A 17735-nucleotide genomic window follows, 5' to 3' on the forward strand; every position below is an offset into this window, starting at 1 on the left:
GGCAGCTGCAGCTGTGGCTGCTCTGTGCTGGGTCTGCCTGAACTGCCATGGGTGGTGTTGTCTTTACGCAGATGCTTCACAACCACCAGCAGATCCTGGCATCTGCAGAGTTACCCTACCACGTTCACAGAATGGCCTGGGTTGGAAGGGACCTCAAGGATCATGAAACTCCAGCCCCACCCCTTGCTGCAGGCAAGGCCACCAACCTCCCCATTTAATACTAGACCAGGCTGCCCAGGGCCCCATCCAACCTGGCCCTGAATACCTCCAGGGATGGGGCATCCACAGCCTCTCTGGGTAGCTGTTCCAGCACCTCACCACTCTCATAGTAAAGAACTTCCCCCGACATCCAACTTAAATCTTCCCTATCTCAACTTAAAATCATTTCCCCTGGTCCTGCCATTAACTGCCCTTGCAAAGAGTTGCCCCCCTCCTGTTTATAGGTTCTCTTTAGGTACTGAAAGGCTGCAATAAGGTCACCCTGCAGCCTCCTCTTCTGCAGGCTGAACAAGCCCAGCTCCCTCAGCCTGTCTTCATATGGGTGGTGCTCCAGCCCTCGGATTGTCTTTGTGTTATAGCTGCACATGTTGAAACAGTTGCTTGGCGTGGTGAAAATTAAATGATGATTATTTTTTTAACTTCTTAAAAATGCTTTCAGATTAGCTTTTCATATACTTTTAATAAAATCTAGCTATCAACTGTAACAATTTTCAACCCCATTAAATAATATCCGAAACAGGACTTTGCTCCCCTCAGAGCTATACAAGTGTTCTGTGAGTCAGCTACGTGTGTGCCCAATGACTTAGGCCTGCTTTTGGTTTTAGATGTTTGCAGATTGCCTGGATCTCTGTGCATATCCATATCAACCTTGTGAACTGGCAAGCTGTAGTTGCCAGGAGTGTGCATAAATACATGTAGCACAGGCCGTACTGCTAGTTACGTGAGCCTGGTTTGGATGCACACCGCACCTGCTGGCGCCTGCTTGGTGTGTTCCTGCAGTGCTGAGCTTCCACTTCTAGAAGCAAGAGCAGAATTCACTGCTTGCAGTGCAAGTGGGAAGTTAAGGGCTGCTTTCACTTTGGGTGTTCTGCTGTAGACCAGGCAGACAAAATTGGGCTGCAGATAAAGGACTGAAATCAGAGTTGGAAATTGCAGAGCCACTTCTGGATGACCTTTTCCTACTAATAGTGACTGAGCCTGGCAACTTACTCCTAAGGAACCTTTTGGCTAAATAGGCCTCAGACAGTCCCTTTCGTTCCAAGGCAAACTGCCCGCACTACATTGACATTTAAGTGTCCCCATGACACAGTAGGAGCAGCCAGCTGTGGTTCAGGCTTCAGTCAGACTCAGCAGTTCCCTTCCTTCCTCCCAAACTGCAGAGATGTGATCTGAGACAAAAAGCAGTGAAATGTGGCCCCTGGAGACCTGCAATCAGAACAGTGCAACACTGCACATTAAAGATGCAACCAGACGTTGTGGCAGTAAGCAAAAGGAGGATTTGCCTACGTGTATTTTGCCTTTTTTGTATGTTTACCTTTACGTATTTTCTTTCTGTCTACCTTTTTTGCCCGGTGGTATTGACCGTTTCTCAGCAGCATCTTCTGACATGTCGTACTGAGACAGGTGTCAAAAGGGACACGACAGTAACCGGGTGATCGTTCTGACATCCCAGACCTCAGATGTGTTCTAGATCAGCTAGGAGAGAGCATTTGAAATGTATGGAACGAAAAATGGTGCAGGACAAGGTGAATTGTTCAAAGAGGTGGTAGTAAGTTATTTGGTTTAAGAATATAAAAGACAGAACCGCATTCTTTCCTGCCTTGGTCACGCGTTCAAGGGAGTAGTTTTACCTCAATGCAGAAGTAGTTTTGCCTCCAGATACCCGTGTATTAAGATGAGAAAACACCCCTAAAAGTGTGGATAGTTACAGTATCCCTACCTTTGCCTTTCCTGATTCAGAATATAACGCGTCGTTGGTGAATTTCATTTTTATTATTCCAAAATATATATTTTTTAAAAAGTGTTATTTTTCAACAGATCCATAAACTAAGTGTTGGTGTACGGTAAGATTCCAATACCGCTGTTAGTTACACTGTGATTGTGATCTTTTAATAATGACGTATTTCTAACCTGTCCCGGCCGTGCTGCAGAAGCGGCCTGCTCTTCTGTTTGAAAGGTGTTTTTAACTGGCCTATCAATGTTGTTTTTTTTCTAATTCGTGTCTTTAAATCTGATTAAACCGTAGTTAAAAAAAAAAGCCACTTTGGTTTTCCAAGTTCTTTGGCGTCCTGTCTGTTTTTAATTAGCGCTAGGAATGGTATCACGTGTTTTAAAGCAGCTTCTCCTTTACAGAGATCCAAACGTTACACACACACACACACTGTTACCCATTTACTCTCTGGGGCTTACATACAAATAGATACATGTGCTGGTTTTCCATTAGAGCCAGTAAAAAGAATTACAAGTCCGGCTGCCTGTTAATTGGGAACTGTACTTACACAACATGGAAATCTCCATCTCGAAGCTTCCTGCTACACTGTGCAGCGACTGCAGTTATTTTCCAGCTGGGAGCTTGATAACTAACAAATCACCTCCAGTGTTTTGAACAAGCTGCTTTTTTAGCTGCTGATTCCAAAGAAGCAGGATTAAATGTGTCCTATGTGTGTGTGCTTCTTTCGCTGTTTGAAACTTCACTGAGAAGGCTCTGCTATGGTAGTTGCTGTTGGTGGGTGATGGTATTTTAAAGCATACGGATTCCTTGACCTTATGTCTCCTTACCATGCAGATTAACACAGTTTATTATGGAAAAGAAGGTATATTGTATGCTGCTATGACACAAGTGCTGTTCCCATGACTTCCTGTCTCATACTGAGTCACTCCCTCTCTTCATCAGGTATTAATGCTTCAGAACAGACTTTTTAACGCTGGTGCAATTTGCTGAAGAGGTCTTTGCAAGGATGCAATGGGATGCTGAGATGTATTGGTACACACAATTCTTACAGTGTAAAACTGTGTCTCCGTTCCTTATGATACTGAAGAAAACGTCCAGATTCAGAGCATCCTGGAGACAGAGATATTATCCTGTGCCAACAATTAACCTTCAGTTGGCCCAAGTAACTTCCTGATAACAAAGCAGGATGTTTTAGTACCTAACGCAGGGGCAGTTTTATGGGAGGATATCTTTACCCTCAGTGTTACATTAGAAGTGGAGACGTGCCCTCAGTGGGGTTTGCAGTTCTTCCTGGGATGGTTGTGCCCAGCAGCAAAATAATGTTCTCCGTGTGGGTTACTGGTTATCTTTCCATACCCAGTAACTGTAGCAGTAAAGGGAATCTGCATTTTTACTGTTATCCTGCTGCCATAAGAAAGACGTTTAAATATGAATCAAGTGTGAGATATACAAAAGGCTCTTATGACTCATACTTAAAGCGGTATTTCACCAAGACTCGTCTGTTTGTGGGCTGTTAATTGAGCTGGTGTTAGGTACTGGTTTGGGATAATGGCAGATATTTAAGTCGATACCTTCTGGGTGTGCAAGGTTTTCTTCAGGTGGGTTTTGATGGTATGAATGATGTTAATGTAGAATGCAGAAGTCTGTCAGAGAGGGGATTATGAATCCTTCAAGTCATCCGTTGTGAGTTCTCACGCTTCTCCATAGGTTTCGTTGGGGTTTTGTTTTGGTGGTTGTTTAATGAGTTGTTCAAATGCCAAAAATCCCAGGCCCCAGAGACCACTCTTACGTTACACACACTACATTGTCTGTGTGAAATCACTGATGGGAAAATGTTGCTAATGTAAGGGTAGGGTGTGAGTGGAAGAGCATGAGACAGTTCTGCAGTTCCTCAGCTGAGATCAGCAGGCATGAGCATGTCAGGAGTTGGATGAGCCGAGCGAAGGGGGGAGGTGAAGTGCAGACAGCGATGCCTTCCCTGCCTCCACATCACCAGCACATGCAGGGCCCTCGCATGCAGGAGCTGCTGTTTCTGTTTGCAGTCATGGGGTGAGAATATAGCTGGGTGTGAAGTTCTTAATATAACCGGACTTCTTTAGAAGGTCAGAGGAGGAACTTGCAGACACTTCACTGTTAGAGGTATTTGGGAATTCTGCAACCAAACACCTCCGTTATCATATCCTGGGGATGACTTTTTACAGCCACCACACAGGTTGTACACAGAACGAACGTGTGGTGATGAGACCCGCTAGAAGCAGCGCGGGAAGCCACAGCCCCGAGGCCCAGCGGCGGGCTGGGCGCACGGCGGCTGTTAAGGCCGCCATGGCTCGCGGGCAGGCTTCTCCGAGCCTCGCGACGATCCGTTTAGAACCGCTTATTAACGAGCGAGCCCTGCGGGGCCGTTCAGCTCCAGCGGCGCCCGCTAGTGGCGCAGCACGGCCGGCCCCGCCGCCCCGGGGCGCGGAGAGGGGCACGGCTCGGCTGAGGGCGGCGGGCGGTGCCGTCTCCCCTCACGTGACCGCCAGGCTGAGGCAGGCAGCCAGAGGGAGGCAAGATGGCCGCCGCTGGTGGGGTTTGGTGAGAGCGCTCAGACCTGCTGCCCTGTCACAGCCCGCTGCGTCGGGGAGCCTCCGCACGGCCGCCCCCCGCCGGCTTCGTGGTGAGCGGGGAGAGCACGGAGCGGGACGGCGCTGGGGGGGAGGGAGAGGCCGGGAGGGCTCTGGGCGCCGAACAAAGACGCGGGGCGCGGCGGGGCCGGGCCGCTGCAGGGCAGGGCGGCTTGCGGGGCTCGGGGGTAGCTGGCAGCCGGCAGCCTCCTTACGGGAGCGAGGAGACGGAACGTTGAAAGGAGGGCTTAGTCCGTCGGGTTTGGGTGCTTGAGGAATCCCTCGTGTTGCGTACGGAATGGATGTTTATTCTTTGTTCTGCAACAGCGGCTATTTAAAGCGACTTTGTGATTGAGAAACGTGAATCTGGTCAAAACAAGGCGCTTCTGCCGCCTCCGAGGTGCGGCTGTAGCCGCTGATCTCTTGGCCGGGCCCTGCCGAGGCGGGCGTGTTTTGGCACGGCAGCCCAGAAGCGGTGGTTTGAAGGACCGAACGCTTCCTATTTTACAAAGGAGTTGATTTCTTGTTCTCCTTTGAACAGCTCGCTGTGCACCGAGCGCGTTCTCGTTCTGCCTGTGAGGCAGAGCAGTTTCTCTGCTGAGGTGTCAATCCTGTTGCCAGTGTTTGGGATTTAACCTCCAGGCTGCGTTCTCTTTAATAACGAGTTCCATCTCAACTGTATTTGGCACTGACAGCCACCTGGAGTGCTTGAGGTGGTGGGGGTTGGTTGGGATGGTTTGTTTGTTTGCAGCTTCCTCATGTTTTCTGCTCTCCAGCGCTGGAGAAGCGATGCTGATTATTCACAGGAGCTTTCTTCAGGTTTCTTTCTTCCTCTGGCTGCCAGAAGTTGGTATTTTAGAGCATCATTTCAGCTGTTTCGAAAACAATATTGAAGCAAAATGTTGTCAGTCCCTATTGAAGGAGTACTTAAAAATATCGATCGCGTCATGTCATGCGATGTCCGGCTCGTCAGCCGTTCTGATGTTTATTAAACACATATGTGAAGTAATAAGGTGTCCTGAAGGGTTGATAATGCAGCAGAGAGTGACAATGTTTCTGTAAATCAGCAAATTTTTTGCAGTCTTTCCAAAGCAGTGATAACGTGTGCTTCAGCACAGCAGGGGAGAGGTGGTTAGTCTAAACCCAAACAGCTTAACCCTTGTGCAAATGTTACCTTCACCTGACCCTCTGTGCTCTGAATGTATCTTGTCCTCTCTTGGTTTGTTCTCAGTGTCTGAAAGCACTGAGCTGTGCCATCCCTGGGCATCGTGAGCATTCCAAGCTCAGAAGGTCGGATTGGGAATAAGGAGGTTTGTTAGCTGAGCACTGGCTGGCATTAGTGGGAGAAATGGGAGTGAATCTGTATACAACATCCAAATAGGTTCTTGGACTTAATTGGTAGAAGTTTGGGATTGTGAAAAGACTCTGTGTCCAAAAGCAAAATAAATGCTTTAAATGGAGCATGTTTATGACTGTCTGTGTATTGGATGCTTTGAGGTTTGGTAGGGATTAAGTTCTGATGCTTTCCTTTGGTAAAGGAAGCGCTGTTGACATTTGTGCTGGCAGTGTGCATTTCTAACTGTATGGCCATGTGCTTCAGGAGCCTTGCTGTTGGAGAGGTACTGTGCTTGGACACAGAATGAACTTGCTTTTCTAGCTAGGGCCACAGAGTCTCAATCCAAAGCACTTATGGTATGTGGTGGCCTTGGTCTTCAGGAGCTCCAGAAACCTTGGTGCCATGTCAGTGCATGGGGATGTGAAATCCAGGGTTTTAATGTTGGATTTCATCGTTCTTAATTTGTAAAGTGCACTGTTACCTCTTCTAAAAAGGCTGTGCTTTGTGACAGTGAAGCGTAGTGAAGACTGGTAGTGTCATCCATAGAGATGGTTCACCCCAATGACTTTAATCGTGTACAAACAAGGAACATTAGGGTTTGCAAAAGCAGCTCCAGGTGCGTGTTTTAGCGTGTTGTGCACCTGAGGGCTCACGCCAGAGGTGAAGCAGCAGCTGTGCAGCTGTGATAACCCAGAGCTCCAGCAGTGATTGCTGCAGCAGGAACTTATCTGTAGGGCAGCAGGGCTGCCTTTGCCTTTCTGAATTAGAGCAGTGAGGAACATGAAGGAAAGAGCTCCGCTTTGAGGCGGAAGGACTGCTGAGTTCTTTTTTCCTCTTTTCATGCCAGCTGAGAATTTACTGTTTGAACTTTGATTGCAAATGCATTGTATAATTTGCTCCGTAAGACGTTGTAATTGCGCTTTGTGGGTGATTTTAAACATATTGCTCAGTTTACTGTGTGTGGGAAATGGGGTGAGAGCTAAGGCTGCTGGAGAGAGCTGGGGTGCTGCTCAGGAGTAGTGGAAGGTGGAGTGGAGTGAGAGTCAGTGGCAAGTTGGGTTGTGTGGGCTTCTGTCAGAATGTGTACAAAGGATAGAAGGAATGGATGTGCCAGAATGTGAGCGTTGGATGGCATCTTGGTTGCCTGAGAAGTCGTGCACTGTTGGCACAGGGCTGGGAGGTCCGGATGGGTTGGGAGGGAGATGTGCTGGGTGCTGAGCTGTTTCTGTGGCAGTTCTGTAGCTAAAATGACAGTAAGTACTTAAGTGTTGGCACTGAATCCCTCTAATCACTCCGCTTCCTTCCAGCCTTCCTTTTTGGTGCACTTTGGTGTTTTTTATTCTTTTGTTAAGTTTGTGGACTCTCAAATTAGCTTCTCCTCCTACCAACACAACCCAACCAAACAGTAGGAACAAACAAACTAATTGCATGCTCCCACTACTGTGCTGCTGCTCACCCCACTCTGCTCTGTGGTACCTGAGCTCTGTGCTGAACACACCATACCTTTTGGTTCCTGGCTTTTCATGTGGGAGGGGCTGTGTGTTTGTATAGGGCCTATGGAAACTTGCTGGATATTGTGTGCCAAGTTTGGGCTTTTTTGGAACAGATTTGAGGTTTGGGTCTTAAATAGTGTCTGAGTCACACTGTTTGGTTCATGTATTTTGCTTGGCATGTGGAAGTCTGGAGCATGGAGATCTCAGGAGCCTAAATCTGCTTGTTCCTGAAATTGCAGCCTGGGTTTAAGGGTGTTATTTACATTCCTGCTTCTCTTCTCTTCTCCCTTTGTTCTGTTTTGCCTACAGTTTATGTAGCTTCACAGCAAGTCTTCTGTTCCTTAGTGTTGTGTCTTAACCAAGAGCTCTCTCCCATCTTATGTGTTAGCATGTCAGTCAGCAGAAGCTGCATCACATTGGAATAGGAAGTTGTCAACGTGCAGTCACATGCAGGCTTTTCTGGATCAAGCAGCTGACAACTCGCTTGATAAATGGTGCTCTGCAAAGTCCTGTGTGACTGTCATTCAGATTATTATCACTAATTTCATAATGTTGAGTGGTCTCCTTGCTCTGCTTATCTCCACAAAGGTTGCACTGTACGTGACAAGTGTATCTGTAGCCTGTACAGGTATTCCCAGTGTTACATATGCAGAAACATTTATGTGCGTGACAGACTGCTGTGCATTGCATTCATAGTTCCCATTTGGCCAGTACCTAAAAAACAGGGTAACTTTTGTTGCTAAAACCTAGAGAAATTATGCTCATCCCGGGCCGCTGCAGATGCAGCATGTTTAAACACTATAGTATGCTATTTAGGGGAATAATGGAGCTTAGTACACAACTGCTGATGTATTGACATGTACGATCTGTGTTTTCTGATGGTGGAATTAACTCACAACCTTTACTCACGCCTTTTTTATTATTATTATTTTTTTTAATACAGGTAAACTTTGTTACAGGAGCATTCTGAGCACTGTGTGAAGATGGCAAGTCTGATGAGTCAGAGTCTGCTGACCTATGCAGAAGAAGGGAATGTTCCTGCTCTGAAAGCACTGCTGGAGAAGTGCAGGGATGTAGATGAGAGGAATGAGGTGAGATGATTTTTGTGAATGTTATTCCATATTGCAGCTTTTTTTTTTTTTTTAATTAAGGAACAAGTATAATCAGTGAGACCACACTAGTAAATATAACAATGTCAGCTTTATTTTCAGCTGTTTACTTACTTTTGCACAGGCTGAGCACACAGTGTTCAGTGTCTGTGAGCTCTTCAGCATCCTTCATTGTATTTGTTCTTGCAGTTTGCTTCTAAGCTGGAAAATGCGGATCCATCCTTACTTTGTAGATGGAGATGATATCTGCAGCTGGGAATTGCTTCTTAGTTCACAGAGGCAGTTATGTGTACCTCATAATTGACCTCACTTAATGGTTAGGTCAGGGTGCTCAGGGACTTAGAGCAAAATCTGGAAGTGCTAAGGATGGAAGTCCTGCAGCCCCTCACAATATGTTCCAGTGCTTAACCACTTGTTGCTTAAAAATGTTTCTTCTGATATCTTTGCATTGAAGAAGGTAATTTCTGTACACAGGTATGGTCTGCATCAGTTTCAAACCCATAAGGAGGGTGTGCATTGGGGAAACCACACACTGTTTATATGCTTCAATAACAGGAGTTTTGTTTAAATGTTAGCCCTTCATGGTAATTCAGCAGTACTGAGTACAGTTCTTTTTCTAGTTTTGGACTTGACAAGAACTTCTCTTCCGTCTCTCAGGAGTTGGGTAAAAACAGAACAACAGAACAGATTGCGTGCCAGCCCCAGGGGGGCATGTCTGTAAAGATTGCTGGCAAGCCAAGGCTCATCAGTGCCAGGACCTTCCTGGCAGCAGTGACTTGCCTGAGGGTGAGCTTTGGAGAAACAGGCCTTTCCACTACTACTCACTGACAGTTAAAAACTGGGATCTGAACTTCATCATCTTCTGCAGTTCTGGGCTTTTATTTTTTAGTATACATATGCATAATTTGTGTCGCTTCTCAGTGCATCACTTTTTGCATGTCGTTTTAATTTCAGAATGGCCAGACTCCACTCATGTTGGCTGCTGAGCAAGGCAATTTAGAAATTGTCCAGGAGCTTCTCAAGAAGGGAGCTAATTGCAACTTGGAGGATGCAGTAAGTACTAGCACTGTATGTTGCGATACCTAACAGCAGAGGGTTCTAGTCAGGCAAAGGAAAGGTGTCCTGATGAATGCTGAAGGGGCGGGAAGAAGAGATGATAGAAGATGATATGTAAGCAAAATTTTATCTGTCTCAGTATTTCTCAGATTACATTCCTTGATTTCTAAGATGTTTTAAATATCTGAGAGTTTGTGCTGAATGCTGCTGATGATTTTTTTTTTTGTAGGGAATTAATACTGTAAAAAGGATTTACAGTGATATTGTTGGCTGTCATTGGAATCAGAGAATAGATGAAACAGAGAAATTTTGTGGCAACAAAGAGTTAATATAAGTGATTTTTCTTGTGCTATTAGTGATGTGGTCTGTCAGGCTGGTTCTTTGTTTTTTGTGTTTCTCAGTAACTACTGAGGGAGAGTTTGGTTTAAAGGATTATTTCATGTGAAAGCCAGAACAGAGACAAGTAGAAAAGGGGACCTGCAGTCACTTGAAGTAGCAGCAGAAGGAAGTCTGATACCCAGAAGTAGGATCACAGGTGCAAGAGGCAGGGCACTGGGCCAGACTCCCCTTTATGTTAGCTCCTTGGGTGCTGGTATTCATTATACACGGAAACAGACCACCATCATTTTCTGTGCTCTTAGTCACTGTCTGCTCCTAACCAGCAGTTCGAAATGACTTTACATTATTCTCTCATCCTCCTTAGGTTTTGCTTCCCCTGTAAAAGTGTTAAGAAATTAATCTGTAGCGAACTGAGGCTGATAGATTCTGAAGAGGGGAAGAGATGATTTGCAGTCTGTATTTCCAGTTGTATAACTCTCAGGATACTTACAACTTTTAATGTGTTATTTTCAAAGATAACTTTTAAGAAGTTGTGTGCTTCCTGCCATGCAAATTTACACTTGAAAAAACAATGTAGTAATTGTTATAATCTTGTAGTATTATGACAGTATTGTAGTGCTAAATATGACTTATTATCTTTCCTTCTTTAGGATAACTGGACAGCTCTTATTTCAGCAGCTAAAGAAGGACACACAGCTATCGTAGCAGAACTTCTCAGTTATGGCGTCAATTTGGAGCACAGGGATTTGGTATGTCTTGTCCTGGTGTAAGACTGACAGATTCTGGGTTTTGGTGACAAGAACAATTTAGTGACATAGAAATGTTCAATTTATTAAAAATATACTTATCTTTTATTCTCTTATTATTTATTGTATTGGTGCTGTTATAATGGAAAAGGTTTAAATACTGTTCTCACGGTATCACAGTGGTTTTCTTGTGTCTTTCTCTTACTATTCCTTGGTTAGTATTTTTGTAAAATGTTACTCCTTTTCAGAAGCTGCCTTGTTCTATATGCTTTTAATCTGTGCAGCTGTGATTACCCATCTAGTAATGGGGTCTTGTCCCCAGTGTGCTGGCACTTGATTTCATTTATCTTGCTCAATTTTTTATGTGAGTGTTACAGTCCAGCCCACCTAAAGGATTGGGGAAATTGCTTGCGTGTTTAATGAAGAAGGTTAGATTGCTTGGTTGCTACTTTATAGAGCTACAAACTTCTCTGTTGACAGAAGAGAAAGCTGGATACCCCTCAGAACTAATTTTGTTCTGCTTAAATTAGGAAACCACTAAGAGACTTCAAGTGCTTCCCTTAACTGCAGTTTCACTCTGAAGACTGTGGCATGCTGCCATGTCGTCTTTTTTCCTAGTGTTGTAATGGTGGTCATGTCTGCTTGGCAAGCACTGTTTCTAGGCCTGTGTCAGTCTGAGAGAGACCTTGACCTCTGATAATAAGTATTAGTGAATAAAATATTGTGCTTATAATTAACAGAGGCACACAGTTGTTTTAAAGTTAGCTTTGGTTACCTGACCTAACGCATGCCTTAGATGATGAAACCTCTTTGTTTCCATGCTTACAAACTAAAATGACCACGTCTGTGAGATTTGAAGCTAATTGCTCTTAATTGCTCCTTTATAAGGATATATGGCATCTGTCAGGAAGGAGGGAGTCATTACTTTTCTTAGGACATGTAGGTGTCTGTTAGACAAATGAAGAATAAGTTCTTCAAGTTAATTGTGAATTCTAGCCTTTTGTTTTAAGGCAAAACTTTCTTCTTGTTCTGTCTAGTCACTGGTTTGTATGCACTTGAAGTCTGAATGATGTGTTTACAGGAAATTCAGTTATGTTTAGGGTGCAGTGTTCTGCCAGGCTTTGCATACAGCGGGAAATCAGTATTTGCACACATGCATTCATTACATAAGTGGGATTATAAGATTGTGTAGTCAGTCCTTGTTATGTTTTGAACTTGAAGAATGACAAATTAAGTAAGAGTCTACAGTTAGGTTTCTAAACAGTATTTTTCAATGATGGTGTCTGTTTGAATTGCACTTTCCAGGGAGGATGGACTGCTCTGATGTGGGCATCGTATAAAGGCCGTACTGAAGTAGCTAAGCTGCTGCTTGAGAAAGGAGCAAATCCAAACATCACCGGCATGGTAAGTGTTTGCCTTAAGAACCATCTATTTTCTGTCTCCAGCAAGATGTTTAAGATCTGGAATCCTATCCTAATCTTACCTTGATTAGCATCTTCGTCAATATAACGTTAATCATCGTGCTTTATTAATGGAAGTGATTGTTTTGATTTTGTATGACAGCCGCTGTTTTTCAATTAAAGTAATTAAATGAGTACCTCTCAGTAAGATTCAAATCAGCAGGAGAGGAGATAATAGAAGAAATCAGTAGTGTATGTTCTCTTGCATAACAGCTGTCATTTTTCTGCATCTGTATAAGTTAATGAAGTAACTAATCCATGCAGGTGAGAGACAATTTGTTTTAATTGTTCCATTAGTTACTGAGTGAACTAGATCATAGAACTGTGTGCCATAATTCTGAGACAGATTATGTACAAAGGATTTTGAGATTTATTTCAACTTGTAAGTGGTTTAAGAAAAACAAACAAATATGCATTTTGACAGGTGATACCTTAACATTTGAGTGAACAGAGAGTTGACAGCATAAGCAAGTTGGTGGCTGATGCAGTAGTGACCACTAAAAGGGAAACCTGTAGCCACTTCTCTTTCTGACTGTATCCCGTTCTGATTCTTCTTTGAGCATGGAGCTTCTGCATGGCACAATTATCTGCAGCCTTGATTTTGATACTTAAGGATAACACATAACTGTTTTGATTTTTCTCTTACGTTACAAATGTGAATTTTTAAGCCTTGTTTATGGAGTTACAAAATTGTAATCATTTAGACAATGTGCTAGGAACCATTATATGTTACTAGATTTAATTCTGTATATTCCTTCTCCTGCGTGTTCATTGCCTCCTGCAATACTGTGATCAATGCTGTGTTTGAGAAATGACGAGCAGTATTATTTCCTGTGGTTCTTATTTCTATATTCTTTATCTTTCAAGCAATACAGTGTTTATCCAATTATTTGGGCAGCAGGACGGGGCCACTCAGATATAGTACATCTCTTACTGCAGCATGGAGCCAAAGTGAACTGCTCTGACAAAGTAAGTTATGTTTCTGTAATATTCATTTATTTTTTCTAATGATTGGTACATTTCCTGTGAAAATGAATTGAGTTCTTTGCATGTAATATCTTAAAATAATTGTAGTTTAAATATATATATAAATGTGTCAAGTAGTTTAATGCTTGAAGTTATATTTTGCCTATGAGACTGAAATTAGGGTACTTGAGGAAGTCATGATAAATGCAGGAAGTTCTTCCATAAGATGCTGAAGATGGCTGTGAACACTTGTTTCAGTGGAACATATTCTACTCTTTAAGCCATTGGTTATGTAGACTAATAACTTTTATTGCTAGAATCTTAAAAGTTAGTGGCTTTTCAGATTCATATATTAATTTTTAAAATGAAGTTTTATCTCTGTAATGGTAAATGATTGAAGTAGAGGATGAGTACTAAAATGTAGAAGATACTGAATATGACAAAATGTTTTGCAATACTTTTGCAGTATGGAACCACCCCGCTGGTTTGGGCAGCTAGGAAAGGCCATTTGGATTGTGTGAAATACTTGCTGCAAATGGGAGCTGATGTTGATCAAGAAGGAGCTGTAAGTAATTGCTTGTTTTCCAGTCAAAGATGGAGGCACATACATCTGTGCTATTAACATATATCCTGATGTTTACAAACACAAAGAAATGTAACTTAGTGCACCTTATGAAAATAATTTCAACAGTTACAACTTTTCAGAAGTCAGGGTTGGCTGTTTGTTTGTTTGCTTTTAAGTTTCAGCCGTGTGTTATTTCTAATTAAAGCAGAATTCATTATTTAGCGACTTAAATAACAAATAATTGAAAATACTGATTCAAACTAAGTAAATCAGAATGGAAAATTATGTAGGACAGCTTTTTGTTATTTGTATGATTATTTCTGAAGTTCGTATGAAAAACAAACAAACAAAACCCAACTTTTTCTGAGCAGTGTTGACACACTGACAGTAAATAAAATGGGATGGATTTCAACCAGGACCAAGTGCCGGATCCTGCACTTTGGCCACAGTAACCCCAGTCAATACTACAAGTTAAGAGCAGAGTGCCTGGAAGACTGAGGGTGAAATGGACCTGGAGCTGTTGGATGATACTCAGCTGAACATGAGCCAGCAGTGTGCCCAGGTGGCCAAAAAGACCAATGGTTCCTGGCCTGTGTAAGAAACAGCACTGCCAGCAGGAGCAGGGAGGTGATCATCCCTCGGCTCTCAGCCCTGGTGAAGCTGTACCTCAAGTACTGTGTTCAGTTTTGGGTTCCTCACTACAAAAATGACATGGAGGCCCTGAAGCATGTCCAGAGAAGGACAAAAAAGCTCTGAGGGGTCTGGAGCACAAGTCTTACAGGGGGTGGGAGGAAGAACTGGGACTGTTTAATGTGGAGAAGAGGAAGTTCAGGGGTGACCTTACAGCTGTCTATAACTACCTGAAGGGAGGTTGTAAAGAGGAGGAGGTCGGCCTCTTGTACTGTGTAACTAGCAATAGGATGAGAGGGAATTCCCTCAGATTACACCATGGGAGATTCAGGTTGGATGTTAGAAAAAATTTCTTCACCGAAAGAGTGCTCAGGTACTGGAATGGGCTGCCTGCGGAGGTGGTGGAGTCACTGTCCCAGGAGCTGTTCAAGAAACATTTACATGTACTGAGGGACGTGGTTTAGTGGAGAAATATTGGTGGTGAGTGGACAGTTGGACTGGATGATCTTGGAGGTCTTTTTCAACCTTAGTGATTCTATGATTGTGTGGTAATATGAAGTTTTCCTATGGCAGGAATATGATTGCGCAGTGCCTAGGACATTCAGGAGTTCAATTGAGTTGAATTTGCATTTAAGATGTTTTCTTGTTGTAGCATTAGTGTCTCTTTCCTTCTTCCTCTTCCCATTTTAGCTTTTTATTTGTTAGTAGAAAGCATAAGCATGATATATGAACTTCATAATGTAAAGCTAGAGAAACATTTGGATGCCTAAAACAGATGTATCATTCTTCTGTTATTTAAACTGACACAGTGATGGTTCCTATATTGACTGTAAAATAAAATCTGCTTTATTTGTTTGTTTACAGAATTCTATGACTGCACTTATTGTAGCAGTTAAGGGTGGCTACACTGACTCGGTGAAAGAAATACTGAAAAGGAACCCAAATGTGAACTTAACTGATAAAGATGGGAATACAGCTTTGATGATTGCGTCGAAGGAAGGGCATACTGAAATCGTGCAGGATCTTCTTGATGCTGGAACTTACGTGAATATTCCTGACAGAGTGAGTAAACTTTCTTACCGTTTAAATACCAGCGTATGGCATGCAAATGTGTGGGTACATTTTTTATCGTTTCTGCCACCTAGAGGTATTTCCGTGTACTGCAGTGTTACAGCTGTGGCAAACGCTGCCGACAGAGGAAATAAATAAATCACTTCTTAAAATGAAACTAACCAAAAAACTTTGTGCTGGTGTGCAGCTTTTGGTGTTTTTTTTGTATATTAAAATCAATGATCATGCTATTAAAATAGTAAATCAATGGGGATACTGGAAATAATAATTTCTTTCAGTGTCTCCCCTCACCTTTAACATTTAAAAAACATTTTATTAGGAAAATTGCATCTACAAGACATGTAGGCATAGTGTGAAGGTGCACCATGCACCTCTAAACAGTTGGAGTGCAAATTACTTTCTGGCCACTCAGGCCTTCTGTCAGTTGCTTACACGGATCTGCTTTGGACTGTTTGCGGTGCTGCCTTGAGTTTGTTGTTTTTTGAAGTGGCGGAGGCAGCACTGCAACCCAGGGAGTAATGGGGCTGAGGTACCTAAATGGAAGTGCCTCTGTCAAGATCAGCATTTTATTTCAGGGTAGTGATGTGGTTTTAAGGTGTTAGTATCCTGAGTTCCAGTCCTAAAGTGAATTCCTTGAGGGTTGCAGAGAGGTGAGGAAAAACCTCCTTGCATTTGTGGTGTAATTTTGAAAGGATTTGTGGATGCATTTTCCCATATTTCATGTCTCAGCTTTGTGTGTATCATAGATGATTTCATGCTGAGCTGCAGTGCTGTGTGGGACAAAAGCTTCAATTCAAGCTACATACCAAGGCAAAACTTCAAACATTTAAGAAAAGATATTTAGAATTTCCCTTTCCACCTTTTCTCTCACAAAATTCTACAGCTGTTTTTATTCTTCTGTGCTTTTGGGAAGAGTAAATGGCAACTTACAGTGCAGCTGACTGCATTCCAAAATGTCAGACAACAAGAAGTTCTACTTTCAAACTGCAGAGCAGATTTTGAAAAAGGAAAATCTCTTGTTTGGCAGCCAGATCCTTTTTTCCTTTTTAAATATCTAAAAGCCAGCATTCTAGACTGACTTTAAATAGGTTATTATGTATGGGGAAGAACTTTTTATAAGGGCAGGTAGTGACAGGACAAGGGGAAGTGGCTTTAAACTGGAAGAGGAGAGATTTAGACTAGATCTTAGTAGGAAATTCTTTACTGTGAGGGTGGTGAGACACCGGAACAGGTTGCCCAGTGAGGCTGTGGATGCCTCCTCCCTGGAAGCATTCAAGGTCAGGCTGGATGGGGCTGTGAGCAACCTGGTCTAGAGGGAGGTGTCCCTGCCAATAGCAGGGGTTGGAACTGGATGATCTTAAAGATCACTTCCAACCCAAACTATTCTATGATTCTGTCATTACTGTGAGTGTTAGTTTGTATATCTGTTATTTTCAATCAGAGATTGAAAGTTTTGTTTAGGCTGTTAAGGTTTATTTGTTTTTTCATCTTTCTTTTAATGAGTGCACGGGCACAATGTCGCCTTGGAGGCTGTAATTTTTTTCCATGTTGTCTTTCTTTTTGCTAAATCAAGTTAATTCACATTCAGTATTCTTTCACAACTTATCCAGAGCGGAGACACGGTGCTGATTGGGGCTGTTAGAGGAGGTCATGTTGAAATTGTGAGGGCCCTGCTCCATAAGTATGCTGATATTGACATCAGAGGTCAGGTAAGTATATCAGTGTAAATGTTCACATTCTTCTTAGGTAGGATGTGAATCTGGATATCAAGCAATTATACTTTGTATCTAAAAACAGGACTTTAGAATGCTTTTCGAATTCTGCTCTATAGGGAACTGAGTTTCCCATTAAGTGTTAAAAATGTCATGTTGCAGGGCAGTTCTAAAGATAGAGTGTATATGTAACTGTAATAGCTGCATTTTTAGTTACTTTGTATAATGGTTAAAAAGCAAAGTGTTTAAGCAGAACTTATTCCGCCAGCGCTGCTGGTGAAGTAAAGGCTTAAACAGATTTAAAAGTATTTTAATACATTTAATGTTAGAATACCTGATACTTTTAATACTAATATTATGTTGGTATGGTACCCCTGTTGTCAGTAGTGTTAAGCCTGTTTTGTCCCTGTATTTGGTTGGTTCCCTCTTTAACAAAATTCTTTGCTGCAATAAGCAGTTATTATCAGTGGATTCTGTATTTTCTACCTGCCCTTCCTTTCTGTTTTTGTCCTTTGCATAGGATTCTGTTTATACTCTTCCAAAAGCTCTCTTAGCTGAGCTCAGCACTTTTATTTTAAGTTTGGCTTGCTTTGATTTGTTGTATTGTGGAAGGATTGCTGAGTTCTGCCTGGCCTCCCAGCACATGTGTTGTTTGTGCTCCATCCCCATGGATGACTCTGGGAGCTTAAGGGAGA

At 42.8% G+C, this 17735-nt stretch overlaps 1 protein-coding gene across 5 annotated transcripts in view; it reads left to right on the top strand.

Annotated features, from left to right (window-relative positions):
• Positions 1–4467: 4467 nt before the first annotated feature.
• Positions 4468–17735, top strand: part of KIDINS220 (kinase D interacting substrate 220) — a 55222-nt gene continuing 41954 nt past the window's right edge. For 4 of the 5 annotated variants that reach the window (XM_072330941.1, XM_072330938.1, XM_072330939.1 and 1 more), the window contains exons 1-9: positions 4475–4610; positions 8330–8477; positions 9450–9548; positions 10541–10639; positions 11942–12040; positions 12964–13065; positions 13529–13627; positions 15122–15319; positions 16939–17037. In XM_072330941.1, coding sequence (XP_072187042.1) covers positions 8370–8477; positions 9450–9548; positions 10541–10639; positions 11942–12040; positions 12964–13065; positions 13529–13627; positions 15122–15319; positions 16939–17037 — 903 coding nt within the window. In that variant the 5' untranslated portion in view covers positions 4475–4610; positions 8330–8369. Of the gene's footprint in view, positions 4611–8329; positions 8478–9449; positions 9549–10540; positions 10640–11941; positions 12041–12963; positions 13066–13528; positions 13628–15121; positions 15320–16938; positions 17038–17735 lie in introns of all 5 variants that reach the window. The other variant, XM_072330937.1, reaches the window with a different exon arrangement.

Source organism: Excalfactoria chinensis, chromosome 3 (genome assembly GCF_039878825.1).
Source record: "Excalfactoria chinensis isolate bCotChi1 chromosome 3, bCotChi1.hap2, whole genome shotgun sequence".
Lineage (NCBI taxonomy): Eukaryota > Metazoa > Chordata > Aves > Galliformes > Phasianidae > Excalfactoria > Excalfactoria chinensis.